Here is a 15,015-nt window from a genome sequence, read left to right on the forward strand (position 1 = left end):
ACAGGGACCAAGCGTGTAACAAAAACAAACAGTAGGGACTTTTCGAGTTAAAAAAATAAGTTAAGGACCAAACGCGCAAGTTACCCTAAACCATAGGGACCATTCGTGTAATTTACCCTAATATTTATAACAGAATAACTCTTTTGGGCTATTATAGTATGCATGCTTTCTCGTAAGTTAGTAATAACCATGAGGTTCATGATCTTTTATTTTTAATTTATTTCAGTTTGTATGTATTCTTGACGTTAACAAAAGAGTAAAAAAAAAATGGTTGGGATTTATATCACATTGCAATCTTGATAAAACCATATATATTATGTTTAAATTAAGTGTTTAGTGTATTAACCCGACCTTATTAACCCGAAACACGATTAACCCGAACCCGAGCAACCCATACCTTAATAGGGTCGGGTGTCGGGTTAAATTATTTTTTGTGAAAACCCGACTAACCCGATCCATTTAACCCGAAACCCGATCGGTTTGACCCGATTAACAACCCTACTTGTATAATAAGTGAATTTGAATCAAATGAAGCTATAAAAATAGATTACTATCACGTCGTTGATAATTTAGCATCCTATCTCACATATATTTTGTGATAATGTAAATGGGAGGGAAGTCATTATAAATTGTGAGGTCTCTAGTTAGATAAATCTTAAGAATGATCATTGTCTTAAATAGTTGAAAGGTTTTAGCAACGAGATACAACATCCTAAGAACTGTCGGTTCCGATCCCACTAAATTTTGAAGGGACCCACCTATGCTCATCCCTAAATTATAATAAATATATATTTTTTGGGTTAAAAAATAAAGTAGGCTCAGAAATGAAATACTATTTACTCAATTTTTTTTGAAAAAAAAAAAAATGAATTGGTAATGATCTAAAAAATCCACAAAAAGTTTTTTTCATCCACCAATACTAGATAATATTGTTGAAACAAAACCATTAACCACATTTTGGTTGCGGTTCTTTTTCGCTCATTCGTAAGAGTTAGGATGCAAAAGATTAAAAGAATGAGTGACACTTAATCTAACAACTAACTAGAAGGTTCTGGATTCAATCCAAGAGATATTTAAATTATTTGCCGTTTCAAAATAAAAATTAAAATAAAATAAATAATTGCTACGTTCAAAACTAAATTTTAATAACGATCCCCATCCGATAAAAACTTGAATTTTATACTTTTTTGGGTAGTGGACTATTGGTACAATTGAATTCGGCCCAAACTCTCGATGCCACAAGCCCACATGCACAAATCTTGATAGCAAATTGGCAATTTGTAATTACTCCTGTTTCTGGGCCTTATTTAGTAGCTACCAGCCTACCAGGTTACCAGCCCACCCACGTCAATGTTATGCAAAATTTATAAACCCTAGAAATATATCTGTCGTATCGTGTTTAAGAAGCGCGGCGGAGGCAAAGGCAAACCTAAGAGAAGATCAGAAGAAGCGGAAATGGTGAAGTTTTTGAAACCTAACAAGGCTGTCGTTGTTCTCAACGGCCGTTTCGCTGGTCGGAAGGCCGTGATCGTAAAACAGTTCGATGACGGAACTCGTGACCGTCCCTACGGTCACTGCCTCGTCGCTGGAATCGCCAAATATCCGAAGAAGGTGATTCGTAAAGATTCAGCAAAGAAGACTGCGAAGAAGTCGCGTGTGAAGGCATTTATCAAGCTAGTGAACTACAACCACATAATGCCGACGAGGTACACTCTCGACGTCGATCTCAAGGATGTCGTCTCGGTCGATGCTCTCCAGTCGCGCGACAAGAAGGTTACAGCTTGCAAAGAGACCAAAGCAAGGCTAGAGGAGCGGTTCAAGACCGGGAAAAACCGTTGGTTCTTTTCGAAGCTCCGATTCTGAGCTGTTTTTCGTGTCAGGTTTTGTTACGTTTTTCCCAATCTTAGTTGATGAATGTTGATGATGATAGACTGATTAATGCTAGTTTACTTGTATCGATTTTTGGTTGCAAATCAAGATACGTTTCAAGGATTAGTTGTTTGAACCTCATGGTTGTTTGTTGGATTGGTTATCGATATGATTTTGTTCCTTTCATCGTATAATTGCTGTGTTATATTCATATCCACACCATTCATAATGAATAGAATACTTTCAGCTGATCAATACAAATCGATATGATTGCATTTGAATAGTCTTTAATCAGATTAGCTTAGAAGTGTATATTTTATTAATCTCAGACACAGTAGGCGTAGAATTCGTTCACATGACTGTACTGACAATATCGATTTGGACTATATGATTTGAATTCATTGTGTTCCATCGATTTTCAATGCAGAAGATGACTGTTTTATCGTTGTACTAGTATTTCATCTCACGAATTAAACTAGTTAGTGACATTGAAGTAAGCCTAGTGTTGAAATATGAAAGATCATTTGTTTACAAATGCAATTAGAAGGGTTAGAAAGTTTAAAGTACATTAAATTAATTTATTAGTTTGAGAATTGTATTAGATATGAACCGTGATATTTGGATCTATGATTCTGCTCAAATGATTATAAAAAGAGTGGAATAACAGCAAATGATTCATCATACATCATACAAGATAAATAAAGAAAAATGATCTTTTCGAAAAATATTTGGATCTATGATTCTGAAACTTAGGATGCCCATTTGATGAACAATCTTCCCCTTATTAGTACATTGTTAAAGTTTAATATAACCAAGTTCAAACATTTAGTACATTGTTTCTTAAATAGTAAAATCGTCAAAATATAGTTAACATACTATTATCTATTACGTATTTTCTAAATTTTAATTGTTGTTTTTACAAACATTAACTTTAATCAAAAGTAATTTATTTACATTTTTATTTACAAACATTAACTTTAATCAGAACACTCCACTTATTAAATATGACTTATGATTCTTATAAAACAAGACCAACCCGTTGGTGTCCAAAGGCTAAGATTAAGTTTGAAGATGATATATATGTATAGTCTTTGTCTTATACCAAATTTATGTCGTTTAAAAGTATGGTTCGGTACCTTGGTCTATCTCATAAACCTAAGTTAAAGTTTAATATCAAATAAGTCAAAAAGTTCACATTCTAAGCTAATCTTCAAATTAACAAAAACGGCAAGACCAAGTTTATAAATTATAACTGCCTTTTATAAATGCTCTTAATGTTATTTTGGATTTTTGATCTTGTAAATATAGCTTTTAGTCCATATTTATGAACATTTTTTTAAATTTATTTTGAATTCTCTTAACATGTTTAATTGTAGTTTTCTTGTAATTGATTTTTTTTTCCAGAGAAACACAAATCTTTTCCCAAAAGTAATCCACATATTTGATTGACTTTTCGGTTTGACTCATAATCTTCGTTGTTGGTGTTGTTTATAATGGTTTTAATAGAGAATCAGTTGCATTTGTGCTTGTTAATTTAGAAATTGAAGTTTTTGCTTTGCAAACTTGGATGAAATTGTATAACAAATGATCTAATGTGATCTAATTTGGAAACTAATGGTTTAACATCTACTAATTTTGAGATTGGAAGGTTCTACGTTAACAGAAGGGTCTGTGTGTTAACTTGACAATGAAATGTAATGTCTTTAGGGGCTGTTTGGCAGGATCTGAATTTTTTAGATCTGAATTTCTAAAAGATCTGAATTTCTAAGAGGGTCTGAAAATTTAAGAGCTGAATGTTTAACATGCTATTTGGTTGGGACCTCTGAATTGTTGTGCTGAATTATTAAAATGACCATTTTACCCTTCTGTTTTATTTATTGAATTCAACTGTTTATTTAGAAAATAACCTAATAAATTTATTAAATATGTATTAAAAAAAATATAAACACCATATAAAATCCAAATTTAGCATAAATCAAAATTAAACACAAATCCAAATCAAATATAAATATTTTTAAATCCATAAAATCATACTAAAATCCAAATAAAATCCTACAAATTTAATTTCACCCCAATTGATTCGCAATCTGGTCACACAAATTATTCATGTATTCATTTCCTTATGAACCCCATTCCATATCATGTACGTTTTCGCCATCATTCTCTCCCCCTTGTGCTTGAGCATTGTTCTCCTCGAACGTCATAAATAACTCATCATGAATATCGCATTTCCTTATGAAATTGTGGACTGCAAAACAAGCAACGACTATATCTCTTTGCACTGAAAAAGGAAAAGGAGCCATTCGCTTTAGGATTGAGAATCTCGCCTTTAAAACACCGTAAGCACGTTCAATAACATTTCTGAGTTGCGCATGTGCATGATTGAATTTTTCTTCCTTAGTTAACGCACGTCGCCGTCGATAATCGGCTAACCAATACCTCGTGTTGCGGTAAGGAGTCATAAATCCACGAGTGTTAGTGTATGCAGCATCGCAAAGGTAATATTTATCTATACACATGAGTGAAGGAAATATTATATATAGAAATTTAAAATTGTATTTTAGAATAAATTTAAAAAGAATTACAAACCTGGAGGAGGGAACGGAAAGCCTAAAGTCGGGTTACATGCAACTTCTTTCAAAACTCGTGAATCATGTGTTATACCCTCCCAACCGGCCCATACGAATGTGAATATCATATCAAAATCACAAATTCCTAAAACATTTTGAAAGCATTCACCTTTTCCTCTTCCCCTGTAGCGAGTTTGTTGATCAGCAGGCACGACTGCATGTACAAGAGTTCCATCTAACGCACCTATTGCTCCAGGAAAGATTTCTTTTAGCCTACGATGTCTCTCTGAGGAATTCACGGTTGCATTATAATTCGTTGGCACTATAACTTCTTTTGCAAAAATCATCATTGCATTTACCACCTCATGAAAGCATCTATGAACTGTTTCTGTGGAGTGTTGAAACCTTCGTTTGATAATCCTGAACCGTTTATTATGTGCTATAGTTGTCAAGAACATAGCCATCTTTTCTTCAACGCTTATATGCCTACTACTTTGCAACCAATTGTTTCGTCTAAAATGATTGCATAAAAGTACATACGCTTCACGTGAAAGACGCATCAGCTCATGACATTGTGTAGAAGTTCTATGTAGCAATTCTTATGTATGTTGATGACCGCTCATTTCCGAATCATTATCAATTGCCCTTCCAATTCTATTGGATGCTAGATTCAACCAATAGCAACATAGTAAAAGGAAGAAACTGAAGGAATTGAGCGGAAAATATACCTGCTGTCGGTAATGACTTCAGTGGCGTCGTCGGAGGAAGAAGATGGGCTGCGGCGGAGGAAGGCGGCGCTGCTACCGTCGTCGCTGGCGTAATCGCTGGGCGTCGCCGACGGTGTCTTCAATGGCGGCGTCGCTGGTAGGAGCAGAAGAGAAGACGATGCAAAGCAAGAAGAGTCGAAGGGAAGAAAAGAAAAGAGGCGGTCGAATCCTTTAGGGCAAATAGAAACGCACCTCTCGTTTTTAATTTTCAGACTTTGTTTGCCATCTGAAAAAATAAGAGGCATTTTTATTTTTAAGAGGTAAAAATTAATACACAAACAAACGCTCTGAATCTTAAATTTTAAGACATTGCCTCTTAATTTTGCAATTAAGAGGTAAACAAACAACCCTTTATTGTATGAGTATTGATGAGAAAAAAAGAGTATCAAAGAAATCCAATGATTTTATTATAGATCAAAGAAATCCAATGTTTTTATTAATGATCAAATCACATCAAAGATATATTAAAATTTAAAACATATATTGGAATTTAAAGGAGTGTTTGGGATAACTTCTTAAATTAAAAAGTCATTTTTAGTAAAGAACTTTTTGATTCATGTCTTTTTCCAAAAGATAATTTTAAAATGTGTTTGTATAAACTTTTGAGGAGGGAAAGGGAAAAAAAACCAAAAGTTGCTAAAACTTCTTAACCTCCTCCTTTTTCTTCTTCTCCAAAAGCTAATTTAAAAGATATTTTGAAGTTACCAAACAACTTTTTAAACTTTTGACTTTTTGAAAAAGTCAAAAGTTTCAAAAGTCATTTAAAAAGCAAAGTCAAACACCCTTTAAGAGTTGTCTTTCTATTTAATTATGAAAACAATCTAAAATATCATACTAGCCTAAAACATTTTTAATTGCCCGCAACAATCTTTGAAAATCTTGCAAATAGAATTTGATGCTCACTTACCAACAAAAAAATTGGACACAACATTTCTCCTTGTTCCAAAAATGATATGATGTTTCTTTCAAAATTTAATGTTTGAAAACCACAATAAACAACCGCAAAAAAAAAACAACGTAAGAATAATGAGCTAAAATGAAATAGTAGTTTGCCAAATATAAATGTTTTTTTGAAGAAAAAAGTTCGTTATATATATATATATATATATATCTTCTAATAAAAGAGTCCATCTTTGTCCATGTGTCATTTTCTTATAATTTTTAATTTTTTTTTCTACTCTTAAAAAAATGATATGTGTAATTTTCTTTGACTTTGATTTTAAATTTAAATAAAATCATGCTAATTAGCATTTACAAAACAAATCAAAATCTTAATCCCTAATTAATTGGGATTGACCAAAGGGCTTCTAGCTCAGCGGTATCCGGTGTTGTCCTCCCTCCTTGAGGTTGAGGGTTCAAGTCCCCCCGTGGAAATAGATGAATATAAGGTGTAGTTTAGGAGTAGGTTAGATTTGCCGTTTCAAAATAATAATAATAATAATAATAATAATAATAGGGATTGATTGTAATCCTTTTAACACGATTCAAATTCATAACTCAAACCAATCCATAAATACTCTATTTATGAACTTAACAAATGATTACAACTACTTAAAATAATATATAAGCTAATATAAGTTAATAAGCGAATTTTTGTTCATGGTTCTAACCATGATGATTCTAAATTTTTTTTCATGAGGTGTGTTGATCTAGCAACTAGATATGTTGGTTATCTATAAAGATAAGTTTATTTTCTTGACTTTATTCTTTGCAACATTATTGTTTATTTATTTCGATTATGTAGGTATTGGATAATTATACATGTGGACGATAAAAAAAAAATCGATATGAGTAGACAAATTTGAAGTGATTATCCGTAAGAAAACTTTGTGCTTAGGTTTAAATATCATATTTTTATAGAAAAAACCACTGAATTAATCATCCATAAGAAAAGTTTATTCAAAACCATATGAATTATTGTATATACAAGAGGTGCACTTTTCACATATAATCGGATGAATTTTAACAAATATGATTCAGATATGTATTTCAAAATTTATATCATTTAATTTGAACCTTTTTTGTTTCCAATTTTATTACCCAAAATTGAAAACATTGTCTATGAGAGTTTGGTTGAACTTTCATTGGTTTTCTTTGATGTTGCCTTGTGGGAACAAAATAATTATGTTTGGAAAAGATTTATTTTTTTATTAGATTAATCGATAACCTAACTTTATAAAATTTACCGCTAAAACTATGTATATCAAATTTAAATATTTTATATTTTATTATTATGTTTTCTTCATTAATTATTGAATTAAATAACATTATTAAAATTTAATAACTATTTTAAATATTATTTTACATAAGGATCATATATACATCAACTATTATATATAAGTATTTGTTTGAATATGATTAACTAAATTGTTTTTTTTATTATATAAGTTTTTTTGTTCTCAACCGTGTGACACACGGGTTATAACATAGTATATATATATATATATATATATATATATATATATATATATATATATATATATATATATATATATATATAATTTAATTTTTATACTATGTAAGCTAATAAAAAAAATCATAAATTGTTCTAAACAATTATGTATAAGCTTAGATTTTATGATTCTATAAACAAAAGATGATCACAATCACATTATACTTTAATCTTAGGATCCGATTAAGATTTTAAGATCTTAACTTTATTTGAGTTTATTATATATTCAAGTTTCAAAAATTCATTTATTTAATTTGAAAATCGAGCATAGTAGGTCACATGAAGTCTCATAGAGCATATCATTTTATCCATTCATATAGAATTAAACAGAATATCATGACTAATTATACATGATAATGTTTATTATCGATCTCTGTTTCTTTTTTCACTTAAAATTTCTATTTCTAAAGTATGTTTCTTAACATAATACTATAATAGATAATTAGATACTAAACAAACAAATAAAAAAAAAGTTTATTTGATAGGATCTACCAAATTCAATCTTATAATTACAAGCTTACTTACAAAACATAAAAGATCCTTGTGTCACAAACTTATTCCAAAACATCGTTGATATATGAAGGGATCGGTGTATACATATGATTTTAATCCCATTTAAATCGATTAGTCCAAACATTTGGGCCTTGAAACCTACTTTAGGCGCACATCTCCATGTCTCATCGTTTATAGCTTTCACGAGCCTAACATAACGGTTGGATCGCACGCGCTTCAACGATCCGCTTAAGTTGACCGTCTCCTTGCAGTTTGCACTGATTTCGCACCGGCTTTGCGACAAAAATGGCGGACAAAGAAACTTCGATTGTGCTCAAAAACGAAGACGAATCGAACCGGCCTCCGAATCCTTTTTCTCTGCTGTTCACCAAGTTTACTCAGGTTTTTAATTTCCCTTCTCGACCACAGCCGCCGGAGAAGAAAGAGCTGGCGAAGGTGGAAACAGAGAAGAAAGCGATAGTTCGTGATGGTGAAGTGGTGGGGGAAAGTAAGTCGGCTACGGTTACGTATCCGGATGGCCGTTCGAAGACCGTTACTTCGTTGAAGCTTGAATCGGAAGATGCGGTTCAAGAAACGAGTCCTGCTGTTCTTTGGCAGGTATGTATCTATCTGTATATCTATCCTCGTTTTCTGAACCCTATATGCCTGATTTTGCTATTTTAGTCCTGAATATTCTCGGAGTTATTTTCTATCGATTCTCGTTGATTGAATATTTTTCACACTATCGGATCACGAAATCGAAGCTCCTTAATTCCCTCTCTCTCTCATCGTTTTCATTGTAACCACGAAATCTCTACTCCTAAAATCTTGGTATTCTCAGTGTAAAGTTTGGTCCTTTTTCTAATTTGAGCTCATTATTTGTCGATTTCTTGTTGATGATTATGTAATTGAATTGAATTTGTGCTGTATTTTATGTTGATAAGCTGTAGGAGAAGGAATCTAGGAATTGTGATCTTATGTTGAGTGATATTTGGGGCAAATAAGTTAACTACACTAGTACAGATTGGCTGGATAAAATCGATTCTAGTTTATAGGTCTTGGTTTGCTCACAGTACCAATTGGCAATTGGTAGGTCATTTAAGTCCAGCTGGTGGATAGATCATAGATGTTGATGTTGAAGGTTCCCTTAAATTTTAGAACACTTATCATATCCTCACTTAAGGGCCAAGGGCTCCATCCCATGTAAAAATTTCTTTTTGGCTTTTATGGCTAGAATTTTTCAATTTTAATCCATATATTATTTATGAATTATGATTTGTTACTAAAAATTATGAAATCCAACATATCTATTCCGGTTGGTGTTTGGTTTTAGGTTTATGCAATTGGAGGTTTCTTTGTGTTGAGGTGGGCTATTGGACGATGGAAAGAGGGCAGGGCAAGGAAGAAGCCATCTGATGATGTCCCACCATCACCCACACCCAATGATGATCAGTAGTGCCTATGAAATATGGTTAAAGATTCCATCTTTTTACATATGTCGTATATTAATTCAAATACTCTGTTTAAATCTGAGAATTACTTTGAATATACAGCTTCCAACTTCTTTTATTTACCACTTGCAACCTTCTTTCTTTTTGTTTCTCTAAGTACAAATAGCATCCGTTTCGTTTGATTAGGTCAAAACAGATTGTACACCATCTGTATTGTATTGTATTGTATTGAGACCGAGACTGATTGACCAACTACTGACCGAGACCGATGTCAGTGGTACAAAAATTACAATTTTTTTTTGTATCGGTCCATGGTTGGATTTTGAGAAAACACGGGTGATTCAAGAATGTCGTGGTGTGACTAAACACTTTTCCTTGATTTGTTACAAGAAAAAAGGCTATAAAACACATATAACATGATCCTTTTGTTTGCCAATTGATTTTGCATTTCATAAAACTTGATCACGCTTATGAGCCAACAACTTTATACCATTCATAAACGCTACATTCGGTTGACAGTTGCATTCTTACACGTTTTTATAGAATTTGAGATATCCAAGTATTTTGCAAAATACCCATAAAAAGGATGGTGTCTAGATTTAAATCTGAAACTCTAATTAAGGATTTTTACTTTCGTACCACTAGGGCAAACATGTAGGGATAAAAATATGTACGGCTGTTCTCATAAATCCAACCAAGTCCTTTCAAACTTGAAAACACAATGAGTTTAGAAACACTAAGCTCCTTATATATTGTATTCATGTTTCTACTTTCAAAATTGTGATGAAATAAAGCTTCTTCCTGAACAGTTCATTCTAATGCCATTTTTTAAAATTTGTTATTCGTCCGGACATGTCTTTATTTTATGGGTTTAGATCATTTTTGGTCATTCAGTTTTTGGTTTTGTGTTTGTTTGGTCACTTAACTTGTTTTAAGTTTTAAATGGTCACTAAACTTTTTGGCTTTGTGTTTATTTAGTCACCTAACTTTTGGTTTGGTCGCTTAACTTTTGGCTTTTTGTGCTCATTTAGTCACCTAACTTTTAAAAGTTGTACTCATTTTTATAACTTTGTTTTAAAAGTTTAGTGACTAAATGAGCACGATTTTAAAAGTTAGGTGACTAAATGAGCATAAAACCAAAAGTTGAGTGACAATTTAAAACTTAAAACGAGTTAAGTGACCAAATAGGTAGAAAACCAAAAGTTAAGTGACAAAAAATGACCTAAACTCTTGTTTTATTTTCCAAGTTTCTTTGCTTTTCAAGCTAGATGTTAATTTCGATGCCAACTCAAAATGTTAAATGTTACACTTTTTAAAATGTTAGGGCCTTGGGGTTATAATTCATATTCATTTCAAAATTGTATATTTGTTTTGTTTCATATGTAACTGATTGATATAATTATTGTTTTTTAAACTATTACTATATACATGTTTTTGAAGATGAATTTAACAAACTCGGATTGTATCAATTGAAATAAGGGTTAGTCACTAAAAACGAGTAAACATGTTCAAATAAGGGTTAGTCATTAAAAAGGACTAGCATGTTCTGGTTTGAAAAATTAAATTTCTTTATCATCCCAATGAAACTGCTACACCTCCATTACAATTGACGTATTATAGAAGATAGGGTAAAGTGGGTGATGCGCCAATTACAAAATAGCATCTAGTTTGTAAGGGGTAGTATTATGCATTTTTCCGATTTGGTATATTCTACACGGAGACCCTAACATATCAAATGACTAATTTATCTAAGCATTTGGCTATCTATTTATTATTAAAATCATGCATTCATTTATGTTCCACATACTTTCAAATAGTTAGAAGGTTGTAGTAAATTGGTATGAGAGCATCAATGGCTCCTGGAGATTTAACCTGAATAATGGAACCAATATAAAAGGGACTAGAAGGGATGTTGTCCTCCATGGTTGAGATATTTCAGCAGTGCTCGGATTCTCTCCTCACAAAAAAATTTGATGTAAATGGCTATAGAAAACGGACGGTTGCGCTTCATTATTGGAGACATGATCCACACCACACTGTTAGAGAAATCTGGTCAAGGTGGCAACAATAACGGTCGACCACCACCATTGTTAGGTTTTGAAGGAAGAAGAATAAGATCAGTGGGAACAATCCTGACTAGCAGTGGGTTAAATTGAAGGTTAAGAAAGTTGGATATGCTTTTATTCGACGGGAACAACCCATATAGGTATATTCTTAGGGTGGGGAGGTATTTTATGTTTCAGCTACTCTCTTCCTACTTTACCTTTTAGAGAGCCCATTACATAGGCTAATGGCATGGGCACTCGAAGTAAAGGTATAAATTTCATTGTCTTAGGGATTCGTTTTTCTCATTGTCCTTATGGATGAGCGTGCTCGAAGGAAGGGGAATCAAATGAGGGATTGATCGACCAACTTTAACAGATCTATCTGTCTTGAATGAGGGAATTAAGGCGGGTATAATTGAATTGGTTGATTCTAGTGTGATAAACAGTTGTATATATATATATATATATATATATATATATATATATATATATCAAGCCTGCCATCTCTTCTCACGAAAGTATTTCCATCCTGCCGCTGAATTGAAATATATGTGGGCCTGCTTCAAATCCCATCTACACACTCCAATTGCGTCGTTTTGAGCTAGTCAAGTAGGCGTTGAAAACAGACTGAGACTCTATCGCCCCTTCGACAACAATTTGTGCACTTGACGTTGGTCTCTTAATTCCCAAATAGCGATAAGCGGGAAGCCTCTTTTCATGGTAGACTCACTCCTACCAACAACTAAATATAATTTCATATCCTCCTCTTAAGGGTTAATCAAGCCGAAAGAGTTTTGCATAAATATCTGCACTTCCCTTTTACAACTTAGGAGGGAGGGGGCCTTCTTCAAGCAAGTAGACCATTAGGTGTATCGTTGCCCTAACTGAAACCATTCCTAGCCACCATTACTTTCAAAAGAGTTTGTTTTTACTTTACCAACTTCTCTAAGATATCCATCATTAGACTAAACCAATTAGCAAAAATCATAAGAAAAGAAAAGTCAACAAAAGGTTGAGAAGTAGTAAGCCCGGTTCACTAGGTTATACCATTATATGACCAAATCATAGTCTAAATAAAGAGTTTGATCTTGGCTCAGAAGGAACGTTATCTATATGCTTAACACATGCAATTCGAACGTTTTTTTTTGGAATTGGGAAAAAGGAAAAGAGGCTCCTAGCTAAAGGTAGATTGTCTGGCCTAGGAAGTAAGAAGACTTGAGAACAAAATGGCGAATGAGTGTATAACTGTAACACCTGTTCCAGGTATTGATTAATTTATATAATTTTTAGGGTTTTGTGCATGGACTCGGCGAGTTTAGGTGCTCCAACTCGTCGAGTAGAGATTGTTATGGGGATGCGGGGTTTGGGTTCTACTCGACGAGTCGGAAGGCCCCGACTCGACGAGTAGGATCTGTAAAGAGAAACCCTAATTTTTAGGGTTTGCACCCTATTTAAGGAACATAATCCGCCTCTTGTGGCCTCCCTTATCACCCTATTAGCCAGAGAAAACCCTAGTTCGACCTTGCACCTTCTTGAGTGAGAGTAAGAGCTTTTGTGAGGGATTTTGGGGTATTTATGAAGGATTCTAAAGCTTGAAGAGGAGGAAGCAAGGAGAGGAGCAGTAGATCCGACATCTACTCTGTATTGGCCATCATCTTGAGGTATAAAGTCGTCACCTTGATCTCTAGTTGATTACATCCCTTTTCTTGGAAGTAAATGGCCATTTTTGGTGCAAAATGGAGTCAAACTCGGATATGGACTTATCACAAGGATATGATTCCAGATCTGGACCTCTCTAGGTCCCCAATGACATAAAGTTGCTCACTTTATGCAACCTAGCCCCTTTCCATGCACAAAAACCTTGTAAGAAGCTTAGTTTTGATGTTATGGCCTTGAAGGGCCTTGCATGCACATAAAGTTTGCAACTTTACGTGGTATCTGCACTAAGGGAGTTTGGATCTAGAGTTTGGGACCTTAGATCCCACTGAAAAGGGTTGAACTTGGAAGGGACTGAAGGAACTCGTTGAGTCCCTTAGCTGACTCGACGAGTCGGGGTAGGGTTTGCCCGTTTCTGAGTTTCTGGATGAGTGCAGTGAAGGATTAGGGTTTTGGTCTGAGCGGACATTAGTTTTCTGGACATTTGATGAACTCGATGAGTCACTTCGGTGACTCGGCGAGTTGATGCGGGATTCAGTAGAATGGACTCGGGAGGAACTCGACGAGTTGCTGGATGCACTCGACGAGTTGAGGTCAACATGGACTGTTGACCTTGACTATTAACCTTAACTTTGACCATGGTTGACCAGGGTTGACTTTGAGGGTAATTACGGGGCTATGACAAGTTAATCACATCTTGGTTATAGGCAGTGAGGAGGAGCAGTGCATGGGATACATTTGATCTTAGCTATTCAGTTCAACATTCGAGATGTGAGTCTTCTCACCATACCAATGGGTCTAAGGCACCAAGGCCGACCCATTTTATGATATGTGGATTGCTGATTGATTATGCGTTATGTTAGTATGACATTTGCATAGAAAATCCCGGGGGGTTCCCGTGCCAGTAGTCTGAGACCACGTGGGGGTTCCCATGGCATTTGGTATAAGACCGTGGAGGGTTTCCATGGCATCCTAGTATATTTGCATGTGTAGTTTGCATTATGTCTTGTTTGGTAGTGAAGACCATGTGGGGGCTCCCATGGCAGGCAGATAAGACCACGTGGGGGTTCCAGTGGCACTAGGTGTAAGACCCTGGAGGGTTTCCATGGCTTCCTTATATGTTGTATGCATGGCTTATGTAATATATGTAGCTTTTATAGCTAACTTGATATGCATTATGTGGATTGTGTGTGGGGTATGCTCTGGCGGACTCACTAAGCATTAGCTTACAATTTGTGGATTTGTTTTAGGTACATCTGAACCCAAGGGAAAGGGAAAGGCTTGATGGCGCGGCGTGCACTCTCTCTCGGGCATTTTATGGGACACTCTGATGTTTGGAAATAATATTGTTTTGGATATGAATTTGAAAACAATTGTATTGGGATTTCATGTTTTATAGAAAAGTGTTTTGACTAATTAAAAATGAAAAATTTCTTTTGAAAAATTGGGTCGTTACAATAACGCGTGGGAATCAACCGAACAATTTGTGGCAAATTCTAAAGAAAGCTAAAAAACCGTTATTTGATGAGCCTGCATAACATTAGGTAGTTTGCCAGGATGGAAAGTCCTTTCAAAGCCTTTGTTAGCTCGTTATTTTCAAGCAGGTTAAATGCAAAGAAATGTGGAAATAAAGCTTTATCGTATGTGTACAAGATCCTTATGAATCCACTATACGGTAGATTCGACATTAACCTTAAAAGCACTATTACAGAG

At 34.2% G+C, this 15,015-nt stretch overlaps 2 protein-coding genes across 2 annotated transcripts; both read left to right on the forward strand.

Moving 5' to 3' along the window:
- Window positions 1–1,380: 1,380 nt before the first annotated feature.
- LOC145160879 (large ribosomal subunit protein eL27x) lies at window positions 1,381–2,055 on the forward strand. Its single transcript, XM_079080253.1, has one exon. The coding sequence runs from the start codon at window positions 1,456–1,458 to the stop codon at window positions 1,861–1,863; it is 408 nt and encodes a 135-aa protein (XP_078936379.1). The 5' UTR covers window positions 1,381–1,455; the 3' UTR covers window positions 1,864–2,055.
- Window positions 2,056–8,336: 6,281 nt separating this feature from the next.
- On the forward strand, window positions 8,337–9,719 carry LOC145160880 (uncharacterized). The gene is made up of 2 exons (XM_079080254.1): window positions 8,337–8,768; window positions 9,484–9,719. Exons 1-2 carry the CDS (start codon window positions 8,457–8,459, stop codon window positions 9,604–9,606), a joined length of 435 nt encoding a protein of 144 aa, XP_078936380.1. The 5' UTR covers window positions 8,337–8,456; the 3' UTR covers window positions 9,607–9,719.
- Window positions 9,720–15,015: the final 5,296 nt, after the last annotated feature.

This window comes from Lactuca virosa, chromosome 2, assembly GCF_052849685.1.
Source record: "Lactuca virosa cultivar CGN04683 chromosome 2, Lactuca_virosa_CGN04683_v6, whole genome shotgun sequence".
Taxonomy (NCBI): domain Eukaryota; kingdom Viridiplantae; phylum Streptophyta; class Magnoliopsida; order Asterales; family Asteraceae; genus Lactuca; species Lactuca virosa.

Coding starts and splice junctions, on each gene's coding strand:
- LOC145160879 (XM_079080253.1), top strand. CDS start 1,456: ATGGTGAAGTTTTTGAAACCTAACAAGGCTGTCGTTGTTCTCAACGGC.
- LOC145160880 (XM_079080254.1), top strand. CDS start 8,457: ATGGCGGACAAAGAAACTTCGATTGTGCTCAAAAACGAAGACGAATCG. Junction 8,769..9,483: donor GTCCTGCTGTTCTTTGGCAG/GTATGTATCTAT, acceptor GTTTGGTTTTAG/GTTTATGCAATTGGAGGTTT.